This window comes from Daucus carota, chromosome 2 (genome assembly GCF_001625215.2).
Source record: "Daucus carota subsp. sativus chromosome 2, DH1 v3.0, whole genome shotgun sequence".
NCBI lineage: Eukaryota > Viridiplantae > Streptophyta > Magnoliopsida > Apiales > Apiaceae > Daucus > Daucus carota.
In genome coordinates, this window is record NC_030382.2 from 41,179,837 (window position 1) to 41,199,016 (window position 19,180).

At 35.6% G+C, this 19,180-nt stretch overlaps 2 protein-coding genes and 1 pseudogene across 3 annotated transcripts; 2 read left to right on the top strand and 1 right to left on the bottom strand.

Moving 5' to 3' along the window:
- The first annotated feature begins 212 nt into the window (after nucleotides 1-212).
- On the top strand, nucleotides 213-1,186 carry LOC108206548 (GCN5-related N-acetyltransferase 8). Its single transcript, XM_017376880.2, has one exon. The coding sequence runs from the start codon at nucleotides 294-296 to the stop codon at nucleotides 984-986; it is 693 nt and encodes a 230-aa protein (XP_017232369.1). The 5' UTR covers nucleotides 213-293; the 3' UTR covers nucleotides 987-1,186.
- Nucleotides 1,187-4,236: 3,050 nt separating this feature from the next.
- Nucleotides 4,237-5,812, top strand: LOC108206835 (lysM domain receptor-like kinase 3; annotated as a pseudogene).
- Nucleotides 5,813-6,246: 434 nt separating this feature from the next.
- Nucleotides 6,247-13,444, bottom strand: LOC108209198 (N6-adenosine-methyltransferase non-catalytic subunit MTB). Of its 2 annotated transcripts, none has more exons than XM_017379988.2 (7): nucleotides 13,316-13,444; nucleotides 10,388-12,567; nucleotides 9,859-9,942; nucleotides 8,661-8,765; nucleotides 8,458-8,566; nucleotides 8,113-8,264; nucleotides 6,247-6,839 (listed from the first exon to the last, which is right to left on the bottom strand). In XM_017379988.2, the coding sequence occupies exons 2-7, from the start codon at nucleotides 12,488-12,490 to the stop codon at nucleotides 6,390-6,392; spliced, it is 3,003 nt and encodes a 1,000-aa protein (XP_017235477.1). In that variant the 5' UTR covers nucleotides 12,491-12,567; nucleotides 13,316-13,444; the 3' UTR covers nucleotides 6,247-6,389. The 2 variants fall into 2 exon arrangements, with proteins under 2 accessions (XP_017235477.1, XP_017235478.1); XM_017379989.2 differs by having other exon boundaries at nucleotides 10,388-12,538; nucleotides 13,316-13,424.
- Nucleotides 13,445-19,180: the final 5,736 nt, after the last annotated feature.

The window sequence follows — 19,180 nt, forward strand, 5'->3', positions numbered from 1 at the left end:
TTATATAACATGTACCATAATAATTTTATTTTATTTTTAATTTGTTGGTTCATGATTTTCGTACATAATTTATCTTTATCGTGAAATCGTTCCATCATTAAATAAGTCTTTTTCCCACCCTGACGTGTCATAATCCTCAAAACATTTATCTTAATTAAATACTGGACTTTCTGTCCACGTACCCATCTCCAACCGCCTATATAACCACCCCCACCATAAACCCACACCATCACCAACTCATTTCACACACTCAACTCACCTCAGCTTCACACACACTAAACCCCAACTCAACAATGGCCGCCGCAGCTGGACCCCCCCTCCCCTCTGAGCCACCCACCCCCACCGACACCCGCCCCAAGAACCACCCACTCTTCGCCCAGATCCGTCTCGCCAACATCTCTGACGTCCCCTACCTCCACAAACTCATCCACCAAATGGCCGAGTTCGAGCAATTGACTCACCTCTTCGCCACCACTGAGTCATCACTCGCCGCCACTCTCTTTCCCACCACTCACCGCCCACCCCCTTTTCACTCCTTCACCGTCTTCATCCTCGAGACCTCCCCAAACCCTTTTCCCCCAATTCAAGAAAACCCTAATTTCACCCCCATTCAGAAAACCCTAATTCTCGACAACTCGGTAGCCGACCCGGAAAAGGAGCTGTTCTGGAGCATGGGAAATGACGTGGTGGTATCTGGGTTCGTCCTGTTTTTCCCGAATTATTCGACGTTTCTGTCGAAACCCGGGTTTTATGTGGAGGACTTGTTTGTGAGGGAGTGTTATAGGAGGAAGGGTTTGGGGAAAATGCTGTTGTCTGCGGTGGCGAAACAAGCGGCGAAGATGGGGTTTGGGAGAGTTGAGTGGGTTGTGTTGGATTGGAATGTGAATGCTATTCGGTTTTACGAAGGGATGGGGGCTAAGGTTTTGCCTGAGTGGAGGATTTGTCGATTGTCTGGTGAGGCTCTCGAAGCCTATAATACTAATTAACTAATACTCATTATGATTTTGTTGTTGGATGAGGGTTGTTAGTACTTTTGTTCTATGTATTGTGATCTATGTAGTATGTTTCAGGATTGTTGCTTATGAGTAATTTAGTATGTTACGGTTACTTGTTATTGTATTCCAGGACCTGGAGTTTTATGTTATTAGCGGAACTTATATGACAATGACTTACTGTTTCAGTTCTATTGCTGGTTATTGTGTTCTTGTTTAGTTACTAGATGATTAATTAAAACATATATTGTTCAGCTAGGGGGAGACCTCCGGTTGACAATGTAGAAAATCATTGAAAAATTAGTATAGTTATGAATATGCCGGTACTAATGACTGAATGATGGTTATGATTGTGCTTTTTGTAAGGGTTGTTGCTTGTTAATGCTGTTGATAGTATGTATTATGGTTATGATCTGTGTAGTGTGTTACAGGAATTTGTTCCTGAGTAACGGGTTATGTTAAGCTTACTTGCTATTTTACGCCTGGAGTTCTATGTTTTTAGCTGAACTTGTATAACCATAAGGTACTGTTTTGGTTTTGATCTGTTCTTATTATGGTAGTAGTCTAGTAGATGATTAACGAACATATATTTGCATAACCTGCAATCTCTGGTTACAGTGGTTGTCAGTTTGAGGAAGACCTCCGACTGACGGCTCAAAATATCATTGAGAAATTATAGTTGTTACTACTAATTTGGCGCAAGTTTTGTGTTGTTTTTGTCAACAAGTAGATGACCGTACAGGAGTTGTTTAGCAGAAAAATGAAAATTAATTGATGCTGGACATGAAAAAATTGGAATGGAACAAAATCATTTCACTAAATTCATGCATTCATATAAGAACCTTTTTTTTTTTTTTTTTGTTGTTGGCAAAATACTATAAGAAGTTTGAATTGATACTAGTAGAAGTTGAGGGATAGGTGGTGTTTGTTTGCCAGAAGCAGCTGCTTCTGGCTTCTGCTTTTTTTACCCGTTTGTGTAAAGAAGTAGAAGCACTTTTAAGAAGCTGAGAATGCTAGCTTCTCTCTCACAGCTTCTGCTTATTTTCCAAACACTTTATTAACTTATTTACTTCTCATTTCTACTCCACTTCTTTACTATAAACAAGAAGTCACTTCTTTTAAGCTAACCCAAATGGCCCAAATCCCCATAATAAGTAGCTAGAAACAGGCTGTAGACATGTGGTAATGTAGATAACTAAGAGTGAGTTTTAATCACGCAAATTCGAAGTATATAGTTGGTTTAGATGGAGTATCTGGTTAGTTTTATACGACAAGAAGATGGTGATACAGGGGTTTCCTCACAAGTAGAGAGTAGAGGTAGTTGAGAGAGCTAGATATCTGTCCATCGGGCTTATGAAAGTCGTAAGTAACGTTACTTGGGTGGAGGTGCGGGCTTGGTCCAGGGGAGGTGCCAGCACGTTTCAATCAGGGCTCGGGCTCCGAAAAGATTCGTTCCTCCCCACTGGGTGGTCGGTGTCATGTTTACAAGAATGTAGATGTGTTTTTAAATTCCCTAATTATTGAAATATAGCACCATCCTAAAAAATTCTAAATAAGAATGGGGTGTCAGTTGTTTTTATTAGGAAGCATGCAAACAAGGTAGCTCACTTGCTCGCTGGGTAACTGGTTTATCTTACACGTTAAATAGCTTCATTGATTACTGGTCTCCTCCATTGCGTGTGTTGGAGATATTAATGTTGGATGTTTAAGTTTTAATGAAATCATCGTAATCCCAAAAAAGAAGAAAATCAGTAAATCAGACGTAAATCAATAATTTGTCTAATGTATGAACAGTCCCGACATCGAGAAGTACGTATCAAACGAGAAAAACTTTAAGACATTGAGGGAGTACCATTAACTTCAGATCCTTGACCAAACAAATAGGACTACTAAAGCTAAATAAAAAAAACACATATATGAGTTTATTGTAAGACGTGGTCCCACGCAGCCTGTGTGGAAGGGGAATGTATGCAGACGAGACGACCATCAATGCATTTTCTTGACTTTATGTGGGGATCTATTCCTAGCAACTTAAATTATACTCCCTGCGTCCCGGTCATAGAGATCATTTTCTGTTACGAGTGATCAGATTCAAAATTAAGATTGTCCATAAAATCTCTCGACTCACAAACTAGTTTCTGTCCCACAGGCTTGGACCATTGAATTAATTCCCAGTTTCCCACTAGGCACTGATTTTTGAGAAGCATCCTCACTAATGTTTTCTTACTTATCAACCTTTTGTGTTAAATTTCAATGATAAATATAGCTTATATGTCTCGAAAATTCGTACTTGCTCTAATAAATTTTACAATACTTGACAAAAAGAGAAGAAAAAGTTCACAGTCCACTTTCGAAATATGAGAGACCAGGGAGTCGTCAACACTTTGAGGTTTGATCTTCTCTAAAGTATACATGAAGTAGAATTATGCACCTGCAGTCTTAAAATAACATTTGCTTTGGCGAAGTGGGAGATTTTTACAATAAACGCTGCTTCCCTTCATATTTTAAGACATGTTGAATCCATACGTTGTCCACAAATAGCAGCCGAGCTGTTCCAGTTGCAGCCTCCTTCCTAATTATTAACCTACTCACGAAAAATTCATAGTTCTTTTTTACTCTTTTGTCCCATAATTTTTGAATCGTTTGACTTTTGATGATCAAATTTCGATCACAAATTACATATATAATATGATTAAGAACAATCATAGAAATTATAGCATTAAAAAATATACTTTACGTACTTTTTTATGTATATTAATATTTTTAAAATTACAAGAGAAATACATGCAATTTGATCATAAAAATCAAACAATCCAAAAATTATGGGACAGAGGGAGTAGTATTCAATACATAAGAGATGAAAGACAAGAAATGAATAATTCTCGCACACCAATCATCTTTTTTAAAACTTTGATTCTTAAACACAGATGAACGAAGTGTTGTAAAAATATATAAAAAAAATTATGTGATTTTTCTTTCGTAATTAATTTAAGAATGAAAGGAAAATGTCAATGTTTATCGAAAATAGTACTTATATCATTCGTTTCATAAGAATGATTCTCCACAGGTAAAAAATTTAAACAAGAAAGATTCGCACACAACATAAATATTAAATATTAAATGTAACACTAAATAAACAAAAAACGACATTTCTCCGATTGTGACGCATGTCATCGCGTAGTTTACGCTTTACCGAACCACGCTGAAAATGACCGCACTCCACCTCTATATAAAGTATAAACACGCACACACATGATACATACACAAGTTTGATACTCGTGACACGTAACAGTCCCCTGCGCATCTTAGCACCGCCGCCGATGCATCACCGGAAATGTGTAAATCATCGAAGAAAAAAACACTCGCTGCCGTGATCTCGCCGCACCGTCGCCGCTCCCGCTCAAACTCACAAAATCTCCAGTCATCCTCAACCAATCCCTCCACTCCACACAACTTCTCCCGCGACACCTACAGCTCCGGCGGATCAAGCTACAACATCAAAGACTCGTACCAGTCCTCAGCTTCGAGTAAAGGCTCTCTCGCTAGTCTCCGTGAATCTCTCCCTTCGGAGCAGGCTCACGTCTACGATTTATCGGAGATTTGTGCCGCGACTAACAATTTTCGATCTTCGCCGCACTCGAAGTCCTCTACCTCCACCGCGTGGCGGTGTAGACTTAGAGGTAAAGATGTGATCGTTTTTCAGCGGAAATTTCGCCGTGTAATTGATTGTGAGAAGTTAGTTGAACGGTTAATTATGATATGTAGGAGTCATTATACGAGTGTGATTAAATTGCTAGGTGCTTCGATGTCTGGTAGCTATATTTATCTGGTTTGAGCGAGTTTGTCGGATTGTTTGCGGAACGTTAGGAACCCAAATTTTACTGTTTTGTCGAAGTGGATGAGTCGGATACAGATTGCAACTGATATTGCTCATGGATTGGATTATATTCATCATTCGACTGGATTGAGCCAGTGTTTTGTGCATAATCATATCAAGAGTTCGAGTATTATTGTTACGGAGCCTGAATTGAATGCTAAAATCTGTCATTTCGGTACTGCTGAGCTTTGTGGCGAGATTGTGGATGAGGAGTTGGAGTCTAGGTCTTCGAATTTGAGGAGATCGGATAGTAGAGTGATGAAATTCGAAGGGACGAGAGGGTATATGGCTCCGGAGTTCCAGACTAGTGGTGTGGCTACTCAGAAATGTGATGTTTACGCATTTGGAGTGGTGGTTTTGGAGTTACTGTCTGGTGCGGAGCCTCTGAAGTATAGTTATGGCGGTGATGGAGGTTATGTGAGGGTTTCGGTGATTGATACAGCGAGAGAGGCTGTGGATGGGGGAGCTGGTGCATTAAGACGGTGGATAGATAAGAGGCTTAAGGACTCGTATCCAGTGGAGGTTGCGGAGAAATTGACAAGGATAGGGTTGGAGTGTGTGGAAGATGATCCGAACAAGAGGCCAGAAATGGGGTGGGTTGCTGGTAGGATATCGAGATTGTTCTTGGAGTCCTTGACCTGGTCGGAGAAAATGGGGATTCCTGTCGACACTGCTTCCTTCGCTCCACGGTGACATAACCCAAGGCCAATACATACTGTAAAACTTTATTAACAACAGCAGTTGCGATTTCATTTTTAGTAGTAGCATTCTTGTAGTGAAATCCAAAGTTTGTTTGTGATGAATTGATACTTTGTAGATGCCAAGATTGGATGATAGAAACAGAATACAGAGTCTGATCAGTGTAAAGCTGATTGGTGATTGATTGTAACATATTTTTTTTTTGAATTTTCGAAATATAGTCACCGAAAGCTGATTAGTTGAATGCATATTTCAACATTCACGAATCTTATAACAAAATGTGAGTATAATTTAGAATTCAGCCTAATAATACACAAGATAAGTGTTTGGAACTTGTTTACTGTTGGAAAGAGGTTTATTATTAGAAGGTTTGCGTTACGTAGAAGATAGAACACAGACATGTATTAAATAACAATGCAGCAGAAACTGCAATCTATATGATTGGCTTAAAATTCATCCAATGGTTGCTTCATCTTTGTAATTGACTTGCATGAATAATAGCCAACCAAACGAAGGCGGTCATTGTGCTGGTGTAAAATCCCATGTATTTTAGAAGTCAAAGATTCGACTAGGATCAACTAGGTGAGCCTACTTGTGCTGAGAACATATTTTACCGTCGCATGTTGGCAACAGGCATTGTTAACATATGACTAGATACAACATGTTTGGGCCAGCAGGGAACAACAAAAAACCTAGATGTAAATTTGAATACAAAACATGTAACAAGTTCTATATGTTACTTTTAATTATGAATAAATGGAAAAATGAAAATTATAAAATTGAGAAAATTCCTCATGGCACATCTTATGCCCAAAAATATACTACAACATATTCATTGACCTGTGAGATTCATAATCTGGATAATCTCCCGGAGGCTGCACAAAAGGTGCATTGTATCCATACATGTCAAAAACTTTATCCTCTGATCCCATAACACCTACATCCCCTCCTCTGAACCCTTCCATTTGTGGAGGCCAAGGCATTTGAGGTGGATTATTAAAGCTATTAGACGCTTCTTCACTCATTCCAGGCCCATTATACATTTGCGGCATATTCCCTGGCCTCTTGTTTCCCGAATTGGCTGACGTCAGAGTAATAGAGTTGGAATGCTGCTGCTGCATTTGAAGCTGGTTCTTCATTGGTGACTTGGGACGAAGAGACTCAATATCAGGAGTTGTGACAACAAGATGACCAGCTTCTGGTGGTGGATTTCGTCCACCACCTCCTTGCCAAATCTTCCCATCCTTATCTGCAAAATTCCTGATATATGCCTGAAATATGCAATTATCCCAGTTTAATAAAAAGAACAAAAAGAAAAAAACTCTTCCACAGATATGCATAGATTAAATTAAACCCATTGCTCCTCTCAGATCCTTGAATGGACTCAAACCCAAAAGTTCCCATCCTACCAAACAAGCATGTCAATCTTTGACAGTTCATACTGGGTTTTATCCCTGAACATGCAATATTATTCTTCATTATCAGAGTACTCAAAAAGAGTAGTAAAAAATCTTCATTATTAACTTCTTAGAAACTGATAAATGATCATGTAAAATAGTCTTAATTTTCTATATAACACAATCAACTGCTTCGCTTACCACCTGATAAACCCAAATTTGAACCTTCAAGACACTTGTGTCGATAACGTGCAAAGATGTTGGAACTCAAATTTTAACCTAAATACAATTCAAAACATGTCATGATGATAAGTTAAGACTTATCAGATCTTCTATTGGTTCCGCCTAGAATTCCTTCCCAAAGAAAACTGGGAATCCTGTATTCTGTCGATAACTTGCAAAGATATTGGAACTTAAACCTTTAAACTACATACAATTTGATCAAAACATGTTAACACTTATCAGATCTTCTATTGGTTCTGCCTAAAATTCATTATTAAAAAAAAATCCTGTATTCTGTCGATAACGTGCAAAGATGTTGGAAGTTGGTACTCAAACCTTCAACCTAAATACAATTCGATCAAAACATGTTGTAATGATAAGTTAACACTTATCAGATCTTCTATTGGTTTCACCTAAAATTCCTCCCCAAAACAAAACCAGGAAACCCGCATTCTGTCGTGCGGGTGTGTGTGTGAGTTTACACTAAAAAAGGTTCTCCAGCATTTACTATGTACCAACACATTAGTTGTTGCATTTCTTTCCAAACACATGTCCTGAGATCTTCATACTATGAGTGCAAATTTGCAGCTGGAATCAAGAAGTAGTTCTGCTAAACCAATTTCTAGAAGTGGGAGTGGATTGATAATCAGCACAACATTCTTCTTAATAATTATATTCTTCCATTTTCAAGTTTAAAGTTTATCTTCTAATACTTGGAAATTGAGTATACTTTTGTTGCTTCTACTGGATAGTCTTTTCTAATTTGTTAGTAGCAAAACTTTATAGGAACTTACTACTTTATATGTTAATGCATAAACATTCGAAAGATGCATATATATGCTAGGTGAATATACAAAACATTTTGCTATCATTCTGGTTCTCCTTTTCCTATTACTACAATAATATTAGGATCTTGGACGTTTACCTCAGAGTTAAAATTTGATGATGATAGATCTTTACCGACAGTCAACCAGCCTGACCGAATATTGTGATCTTCACCAAATAGTTCAAGCCTCCTGCGACCAAGGCAGAAATGCTCAATGATCCGGTACATGTCTTCAGGCTTTGCAGTTGAACCTGCAATTAGATTTGCAAAAAGAGTACTAAACGTAACTGGGACCACACCACAAGCAAATTAACATAACACACGATCATAGATTTGTAGTAGTCACTCCGCATAACTGCCTTATACATAGAAAACTATGTATAACATAATAAATGATGCAAGTGCATGACCTATGACTTTCAATAGTAAAATTATAACACTGACCATAGGGAGGTTCCTCGGCTATAATTACATCAGTGTCGATGTTTGCATGGATTATATGACCATCTGTACTGCGGCGAACAGTTCCTTTTATGCCCATCAAACAGTGTTCCTTCAGCAAAATATAATCAGAAACCACATAAGCCTCATAAAAGAAAGTAAAAAATTATTAGGGAAGTGACAAAGCAGAAGAGTGAACTGCCAACCTTTGAGCGTTGAAACAGAGTACGTGAATCATGGCGTAATCCAGGAGTTGCCGTTGTTTTGTTTGTCTTAACCCAACATATGTCTTCACACCTACGAAAACCCCACTGCAGGAAACAAGAAACAACATCACTAGACGATAACAACCTACTGGCAATGCTGTAAATGACGAGGATATAATAGATGAAGCCTTATCATCCATTTGACTACTAAAAGTCAATTGAACCATTTCCAAAAACAATACGTTAATACTAATATGCATTTCACAATAGCAAATTTGCAGCTAGTGGTGATTAGTAAATAACTTCAACATTTACAAAAGCATCCTTTACACTCAAATCCTACTTGAAAACAAACAAAAATATTTAGTTCAATTGTTCAATTCAACGTAGATACAAATGTGGCAATCATTCAAATGATAGTTATACTGTGATACCCTATTCTATGTCATAGGAATTATTCATATGTCACTAACATATTAGTAATATTTATATATTATATTTTAAGGAGTCGGGTCTTTAGGCAACATCCATATCCGCTTCTTATCGGATGGAATCCTTGTCCGATCAGATTCTTTTTAATACGACCCATATCCACTTAGACAAACTCAGATCAGACTGGATCTCCAGTCAGTTTGTTCCTACTGAAATTAGTAAGAGGAATTTGGGTGCCCTTGTAAACATATGTTAATGGACTACATACTTGACTATTTTCTTTTTGGTTATACAAGTACAACTGTAGCCAAAAATATGAAGATAAATATAATAAATATTATATTTCATAAAGACAATCTATGTTGACTGTTGACTGAATTATATACTGCATTTCTTATTCCTTTTCTTTTTACATTTCACTTGGTTTAACATTACTTTATAGTATTTAAAAGAACATTCGTGTGCAGAAATATGGTTACATATTCTACAAAAAAGTGTTTGTGTGTGTGTGAGAATATATACATACATATACATATATGAAGGCAAAAAAAAGTCACAATCTCCCTAAAATCAGAAAAAATTAATGTAAGATATAGAATAACAGATTCCTGATTATGAACTTGGCATGCAGTCAAGCTGACTTTAAGAAGTCATATTAGTCATCCAAATCATGACCCGGAGAGTCAATAAATATGTATAGGGTGTGCACTAATCATATGGACCATTATATAAGCCAGAAGAGAGCCTCGTCAAGAGTAACATGTACCTTCTTTAGACATAGCCTTCCCTGCTCCAGGCCAAGACCATCACCAACCCATAGAAATATAAAAGAAGGCGTATCAGCTATTGCCTGAAAACAAGAAAGAAAGAGATATGGTTTATATGTCAACTTTGTAATATGAAACAAAGAAACTAAGATGTGTTTGGCTTTGTATTACTTGACAGCAATAATCTAGCATATTTTATTTTTAAACCCTAATATAGATATTTTTTAAGAGATCATTGATACTCAAATGAAGTCTATCAACTATATCCTTCCATCTCAGAGCCATAAAATTAATATTATCACCATTTTACTGCAAACCATTTGTTTATTCACATATGCATATTCCCTTTTATATTTCTTCCTCGATATATATTTTTTTTAATAACAAACCAAAATTCACATGTTTATAATAATTGTTATTACACATATGCCAGTACCACATCCGTAATCCTCTTAAATGTATTTATTTAACTTCCCTCATTTTTAGTGCGCACTGGAATACACACATAATGACAATTAGATGTATTACCTCAATTTTAAGATTCTGAATTTCTTCAAATGTCCAAGACTCCATATGGTCAGTGACCCCAGGAGCTCGGTGAACATATTCCTCCCAAGGTGGATCCACAAGAATGACGTCAAACTTCGTCCCAAAGAATTCTGGTGATAAAACCTGTTCACGAAGGTCGGACTTGTAATACATGGGAGCAGTAGCAGAGTTGGTTACGATCTCGTCCTTCTTTTGTATAAGCTCTCTAAGTTTAGGGTAGTCCTCCACAACACTAGTGAGTTCTAGCTCCCTGATGTAATTTTGTGGACGCATACCAGTGTCTACAAAGTTTTGTGAGTAATCGTTTTGCTCTCCCCTGGAAGGAGCTTTACCATGAGGGACATTACTTCTAGGGGGGACCCAGCCACCAGTGGGTTTTTCTTGTGTCTGTCCACGCCCAGATGGTACCATAACATTAAAATTCACTCCAGACATATTTGGGGATCCCCCTCTGCCAGAGCCTGGTTGATTATAAAACATAGCAGGATTTGGTGGAGGACCTATATTTGGAGAAAATCTGGGCCCAGATGGTCCAGGAGGGACAGGAGAGATACCTGGTGGAACACCCAACATATTCATATCCATGCCACGAGGTCCGGGCCAAACAACAGGAGGCGAGAACGGTGGAATAAAGACACCGGGGGGGATAGGAGGACCAGGACCAGGAGACATGTTATGATTAAGTGGTGGCATTGCTCCATGTGGAGGCATTCCAAGTGGTCCAAAAGGTGATCCCACCATGGGTACTGGCATTGGAATTTGTTGATTCTCTCGCCCAGTAGGCCTACCCCTTCCTCTCCCACCAATTCGATTTCCTCTATTTCCACCTGGAACAGCTCTATTAAAGGAACCTGTTTCCTCATTTACATGTCGAGGTTGTGAACCACCACTTGAACTTTGGCCATTAGCTTTGCCAGCATTAAATCTAGCACCTTTCTCACCCCTTGCATTCCCGGAAGGAGAGTCAATCTCACCCCTCCAAGAATTTTGATCCCGTGAAGGACCATCATCCATAAACCTATCCTTAGAATCTTCAACAGGTTGTCCAGACCCATATAAATCCACCTTTCCTGCTCTATTCTCCTGTTGATAAGCATCATCTTTGTCATTGGGTGGCAATTTAGTATCAGCTTGCTGACCAGCTTCATTGCTCCTGTCAGAGGGAAATTTAGGTTCCTCTCTGGCATAATCAAAGGATTTGGTTTGAATTTCTATCACGTCATAATTTTCAATTCCATAATTTGATGAGGTTTTCACAGCTTCAGTTCTGATCCCATCTTTTCTACCACCAAATCGACCTTGAGGCCTGTCATTGTCTATCCAGTCCCGGCCACGTCGCTGCAAATCCCTTTCTCTGCCGTGATCATAAACTGTGTCCCCGTCTTTAAAATCTTTGTCATGAATGTTGGGTTGCCTTCTCCTCCAGTTGTCTCTGGAATCCTCTCTGTTCCTTTGCCTGTTGCTCCAGCTATCATCTCTTCCTTTAGAAGATCTATCACCCTTTTCAATTTCTACATCATTTACTCTTTCATTTTTTACTTTATTTTTGCTCTGGATGTTGTCCTGATCCAAAAGTTTTGATGCCAAATCTTTTCTCTCATTCTCATCAGCTCGGCCATGTCTCTCATGTTCATCAGCGCGACCATGTCTCTCATGTTCATCAGCTCGACCATGTCCTCTCTTACCAGATTTGTAGACACCGTCATGCTTATTATCAGCTGCTTCTCCATCCTGATACCAATTGCTCAGTTTCTCAAGTGCGCTTTCATCTTGTTTCTTCTTCATCTGCTTAGAACGCAACTCCTTTTTACTTTCATAATCATCTTCATCACTACCACCAATTCTGCTTGAGCCAGCTGACCTCTTCCGACTTTCATTTCTGTCACCAGTTCTCTTCCTTGCACTGCTGTCCACTCCTTCACTGTCCTCCCCATTCCCGCTCCTTTTAGACCTACTTGACCTGTGTTTCCTCTTATCATCGCCATCCCATTCTTCCTCCTCTTTCACTCTATCACTCTTCAAATCCGGATTCTCCTCTACTTCCCTTTTCACTGGATTCCGGATTCTTCCGGGTGAAACCATTACTGACTACAAAAGCCCCTGGAAATAGTATTCCTTCTTCTTATGCACCTAACAGCAGGCCTGGTTAGGCAACCATTCTAAAATGAAAATAACGTGTTTTTAGCAAAATCAAACATTAATAATATTTAAAAAAAATAAAATCATAAAATGTCAGTAGCCTTTCACTAGAACCAAGTAATCACATCAAAAAAAAAAAGCTGAGCTATAATATTAATCAGCATTTTAATCATGGATCTAGCACCATAATCACTTTATTATCAGTTAGCCGTAATTCTCTAGTGATAACACTTGCACACAAAAATTAGAACAGTACCAATTAAAATTCATAGCAACCAATAATTCTATCTATTTATCAAATTCAGAATCATATTATCATATTATGCATCTTACGTCACTACTTAATACACAAAACCAATTAAAAATCCCTAGAATCACCTACACATACAACCACAACTACCAATAATCGACAAGTCAATCTTAGTTAGAACTAACCAAATTACGCACATTGTATGCTTTAGTGTTGTAAATAAAATACGCAACCAAGAGTCTTCCGTGTATATGCACAATCATTAATCAGTACACACCGACACGATTATCGAATAAACTAGTCCACTACGTGTAAAATTTCACTTCTAATCTGACAACGTATACACAAACATACATACAAACACATCCAATTCAACATGTACGTATATTTATTATTACGCACGAACTAGGCTAAGCAGTATTAACAGAAAGTAATAACAAAACTAATTAAATTGATGTGGGAAGTGAAATTGAGTACGAGAATAGATAGACATAGAGTAGATGCAAGAGAGAACGAACCTTTGTGTATTGCACAGTGAGATAGAAGAGAGCTTCTAGGGTTTTGTGGAAGGGCGAATTACAGAGAGTGAGAGGAGATCGGGTTATCGGGTTCAATTTCCGGATCTGCTCACTTTATATAAACCCCTTCTTTTAAATTTTATAAACAAAAATTATTTATCTTGTTTTTATGATTATAAAATCATAATAATAAATCCGGCTCATAATTTAGTACTAATAAATTACAAATTAAATACATCATAACTGTTAAATTCAAGTCAAGATAATAGAAATTTTATAAATTATCAATTAATTGATAATTTTTTCTATCATTTATAGCTGCCATGCAAGAATCGTGATATCTAATTTTCAGGATATCTTGTATTTTGATATTTTAAATTTGATTTTTGTTTTTTGTTATTATATATGTTAAAATCCATTGTATATTTAAACTATTAAAAATTAAGTGTTAAAATCTGGGTTCTACTTGAAAGAAAAACTTAATGGCTTTTTTTATAAAATTTTGAAATACAAAAAAACCCTACAAGCAAATTCTCAGAACTTATTAAATAAAACACTGGGATAATGTGTTTATGGGATCAATATATGTAATTTTTACAAATCTCTCAAATTATTCCGGATATGCATAATCGTTAAATTTGTTACGAACGACAATTTGGATCACACCACTTTTATGTTATTTTGTAAATTTTAAATTTATCACAAGTTTTTCGAAATAACGAATAGTATTTTGATTTGTTTGTCTCTGTGATCAGTACAATAATATATACAATATATTATAAATGTTTTTGTTATATACTATATGCAAAATGAATGTGATTTGTTGACATGTGTGAATACTTGGATTTAAGATCTTGTCGATTTTTCTACTTAAAACAATTGACCGACATGTCCACAACTGTTCTTCACAACAAACAAGATTAATTTGTCCATATTTGCATTCAGGAATTATAACTGAAATTTATCTTCTATATGTGCTTATACCAGACATCAAAATCAATTAATAAATTAATATATTGCACAACAGTCTATAAGCAATTCTAACAGTCCTCATTTATTCAGGTGCAACATACCTGTTTTGATGCATAAGATCTCGGCAATAGCATATCTTAGCATCTGGTATGCATCCATGGAATAGCATATCCGAGGATAAGCAAATTCCATGGATGCATCTGGTATTCATTGTACTTTTCAAAATGGATGCAAACAAAATGGATTTCTGAAAGTTAGTTAAATGAATCTCTGTCACCACCACTAAATCTACTACAAAGACTTTATTTTTTCACTTATTGGTAGAACATATGTGGATACATGATTTAAGGCTGCCTATGTTCCATTGGGAGATATAGTGAGAACACGCCTCAAGCAGTTCTCTCTGATGAACAGATTCAAATAGAAAGCTTTGCGAGAAAGTTTATCCAAATCGTTAGTCTCACGAGTTTGCTTTACATCACTTTGGCAGTCTTATCAGGGTGATTTACTTTAAACCCCAATGCATCCTTTGTTAAAATTTTGGTCACAAAATTATCTTTTGGTAGTTTTAATTCCATAATGCGAAGTGAGGTGACATGATTTCCTTTCTGTATACATATATATATATATTTTTAAATTATGTAAGCTCTTCTGTAGCTCTTAGGTGCAATAATCTACAAATTATATACACTGCAGTGTCATAAGATTTGTGTTTACTAAATGTAGGTAAGTGTGGAACACTTAACTATTGAAGAAGTAGAAGTAATTAGAGACATGTTTACCTTATAAGGACAATGATGGCAAACTTACATAAGAAGAACTGAAAGATGGGCTACGGAAAGTGGGTTCACAATTGGTTGAACCTGATATAAAGATGCTGATGGATGTGGTAACTATTACCTTGCATTTATAATAAGCTCAAACAATCGTCGCTTGCATAATCTCTTATCCAAGTTCATCCTGCTCGCATTATGAATGTGGTATGCATTGTATCTAGGTTCATTTGACTTTTTCTATGACGATGTGCCTTTCCATTTTTTTTTATTATGCAATTTCTGATAAACCTATGTACATAAGAGCTTATGTATTCCTTCATCTTCATATCCATGGTCTACCTTCGAGTTTGTGTAGTGTGCCTGGTAGTCGATAATTGTGCTCGCTAATTGTGATTGAGCTTTTTGTCAATATGTGCACCTTTTGAGCTCTTTATGAACTTTTCTAATTACTAAGAAATCACTATGCATATATTTGTAAGCTGGTTTAAATTTAGTGGCACTTGGAAATATATTTTGTATTGTTATAGTTTTCTGCAGAGGTTAACTATTTATTTTTTCGTGTTTGTGTTGTGTTGTGGCTTTGATCAGGTTAGGTTAGAATCGAATGTATTTCAGATTGGCTCTTATACACATTCCCAGAGAGATTTGTGTGCCGTCTTAGCTAAGCACACCAATGAAAGATGAGTATTAGCCTTATTATGTCATTTGTATGTTTGAGAGAAGGTTATCTCTTAACCTCGGGTTGTTCAAGAGTGAAGGCAATAACGATTGTGGCTAGCTGTTTTTGTTCCCTGATAGCTATGACTTGTGAGTATTAGTTCGGGTAGGAAAGGAAACTTGGTGCATGCGTATACTTTTCTCTTGATATATATTCTACTCAAATTCTAGAGTTTGCTGCATTTTTTATGATATGTTTCCAAGTCCCAGTGCTGTTCTTTTGTTTGATTTACGGATCGTTTCCTTTTAAAGCAATTTACAGTTAGTGAGTTTGATCATGTACCTGTATTGATGCAAGCATGCATTTGTAATATTTTATTATATCTATATATTTATATAAAGGAAGATCTTAAATGGGTCTCCACTTGCTTACATGGCATGCCTCTCCTTCTTTCACATAAATTTTCTTAATTTACTAATGATTGCAGCTTGAAGATGGCCATACTCTCGCCGATTACAACATCCAGAAAGAGTCGATGTTTCATTTGGTTTCGAAGCTTCATGGTGGTATAGTTGAGCATTCTTTGATGGCTTTTGCAAGAAAGTATTACCAAGAAAATATGATTTGCCACCACTGGACATGGAACACCTAAAACCAGACCACATCAGGGGGTGTTCTGCATTTTTGAATAAAAGATACTTTGTTGGCTTAAATTTTGATATGAAAATCTATGGTAATATATGTCATCAAATTGAAGTTGTCTCATCGTAACATGTTCATTCTCACACGAACACTCCCCTCCCCAAAGCACTGGTGGCCATGTACAAGCTATCGTGTTGATAGGATGGTTGTCCATCGCCTAAATAAATAGAGAAAAATATTTACTCAATTAGCGATCCCTTGATATCAAGATCATAGCTAGAGTATCCATAAGTCTAACAAAATTTAAAAGTTCACGTCTTAGAAAAGTCTTAGTTTTTAGAACTCATTAGTTTTTCCTTTATAAATGATAGTAATTTTCATAATTTTGTTGGAGTTGGAAAACTTATAGTTATCCAAAAAATATGTGATTTCTTTGTTGCAGTTGAATAGACATTTCAAAATGCAACTGGTTTTATTTTTTTGTTTTTGCTACAAACGAATTTGTTTTAAAATATTTATATCATATCTAAAAAGTTTGTCAAAGTAGTTTAGCATGTGCCACATATTATTATAAATGATTGGAGATGTAATGAAATGGATTATTGGGGTGAACTGTGGTGCTAAAAGAATAAGGTGATAGCCATTGCACTCAGAAAGAACAATGACAGAAAATTTAGAAAATATATACATACTTTTGGACGGAATGACAAACCACACACGGTGGGCAGCTCTTGTGGAAATATAATCATAATTACACATGTTAAGATGGTGCGATGTTGAAATGTAATCAGTATACTCCTCCGTCTCAATTTATAGATCTATTTTGCAAAAAAAATATTTGTCCTAAAATACTTTTTCCTCTCTTCTTTCAATAGAAATATATTTACATATTAATTGTGATTTTTTTTGAAACTCAACATTATTGTTATTTCTCAATACACTAATTCCTTATATTTATTGTGATTTTTTTGAAACTCAACTATATTCTCACTTATCAATCCACTAATTAATGATACATGAGATAAAATTCTATCTAACCAACTTTTTTCTTAATATGTGTGTTTATTCCAAAATGAACCTATAAATTGAGACGGGGAGTAATATATTAGAGTATAAGTTTCAAGACTAATGCTCCTCAGTTCCGTCTAATGAATTAATTTAACTTCGTTAAATTTCAAATCACTCAAAGATTAATGTTACATTGTGGTTTAGAGAATAACAACTGTGATTCACAACATTATAAGCACCTATTGTATTTTTAATTTTTATTAGTCAATGTTATAATTAAAAATATATTACAATTAATTATTAAAAGTAAAAATTCAAGCGTTACCCGTGTGCGAAGCACGGGCCAGATTGCTAGTTACAGAGAGTGAGAGGAGATCGGGTTATCGGGTTCAATTTCCGGATCTGCTCACTTTATATAAACCCCTTCTTTTAAATTTTATAAACAAAAATTATTTATCTTGTTTTTATGATTATAAAATCATAATAATAAATCCGGCTCATAATTTAGTACTAATAAATTACAAATTAAATACATCATAACTGTTAAATTCAAGTCAAGATAATAGAAATTTTATAAATTATCAATTAATTGATAATTTTTTCTATCATTTATAGCTGCCATGCAAGAATCGTGATATCTAATTTTCAGGATATCTTGTATTTTGATATTTTAAATTTGATTTTTGTTTTTTGTTATTATATATGTTAAAATCCATTGTATATTTAAACTATTAAAAATTAAGTGTTAAAATCTGGGTTCTACTTGAAAGAAAAACTTAATGGCTTTTTTTATAAAATTTTGAAATACAAAAAAACCCTACAAGCAAATTCTCAGAACTTATTAAATAAAACACTGGGATAATGTGTTTATGGGATCAATATATGTAATTTTTACAAATCTCTCAAATTATTCCGGATATGCATAATCGTTAAATTTGTTACGAACGACAATTTGGATCACACCACTTTTATGTTATTTTGTAAATTTTAAATTTATCACAAGTTTTTCGAAATAACGAATAGTATTTTGATTTGTTTGTCTCTGTGATCAGTACAATAATATATACAATATATTATAAATGTTTTTGTTATATACTATATGCAAAATGAATGTGATTTGTTGACATGTGTGAATACTTGGATTTAAGATCTTGTCGATTTTTCTACTTAAAACAATTGACCGACATGTCCACAACTGTTCTTCACAACAAACAAGATTAATTTGTCCATATTTGCATTTCGCACTATTTTCATAAAAGTATTATTACAATTAATTTGCTATACAAGAGTTCATTATAATTATTTTTGATTTTGTGACAGGTGACTATGTGACAACTTTAAAAAAATGTTGCGAAAGATCTTGAGACAGGTCTTCCAATACACATGGAAATCAAGTTTGCGATATACAAATAAAGTTCTGACACAAAATGAATTTGTAATCTATACACACTTTCGCATCACAAATTTTTTTTACAAATTTTATCCAATTCAATTATGAGACATGATTTAGAAAAAATTATTTTATACATTGAATTTATTATTAGAAAACATCCAAAATATGTCTTTTGTATGTTTCCACACACTTCACTACATAGCATATTGCCATCGAAATAGAAATAAATTATACGTTTTAGATTCGCAAGGAAAAAAACTATATGTTTTAGGAAATTGATGTGACAAAAAACCGTAATTATGACCGAGTTGGCTTTCATAAAACTCAAAAAATATTCTATCTTTTTATTTTATAATCTCGCTATTTCATCTTATTTTTAATAAATAACTCTATTTGTTGGAAGTTACTCGTCCAGA

What these genes read in the sequence shown, in the direction of transcription:
- LOC108206548 (XM_017376880.2), top strand. Translation starts at nt 294, where the DNA reads ATGGCCGCCGCAGCTGGACCCCCCCTCCCCTCTGAGCCACCCACCCCC.
- LOC108209198 (XM_017379988.2), bottom strand. Translation starts at nt 12,490, where the DNA reads ATGGTTTCACCCGGAAGAATCCGGAATCCAGTGAAAAGGGAAGTAGAG. An exon ending in CTCTGTTTCAACGCTCAAAG is followed by an intron (nt 8,567 to 8,660) that starts GTTGGCAGTTCA and finishes ATTTTGCTGAAG; the next exon opens with GAACACTGTTTGATGGGCAT. An exon ending in AGCCGAGGAACCTCCCTATG is followed by an intron (nt 8,265 to 8,457) that starts GTCAGTGTTATA and finishes ATCTAATTGCAG; the next exon opens with GTTCAACTGCAAAGCCTGAA.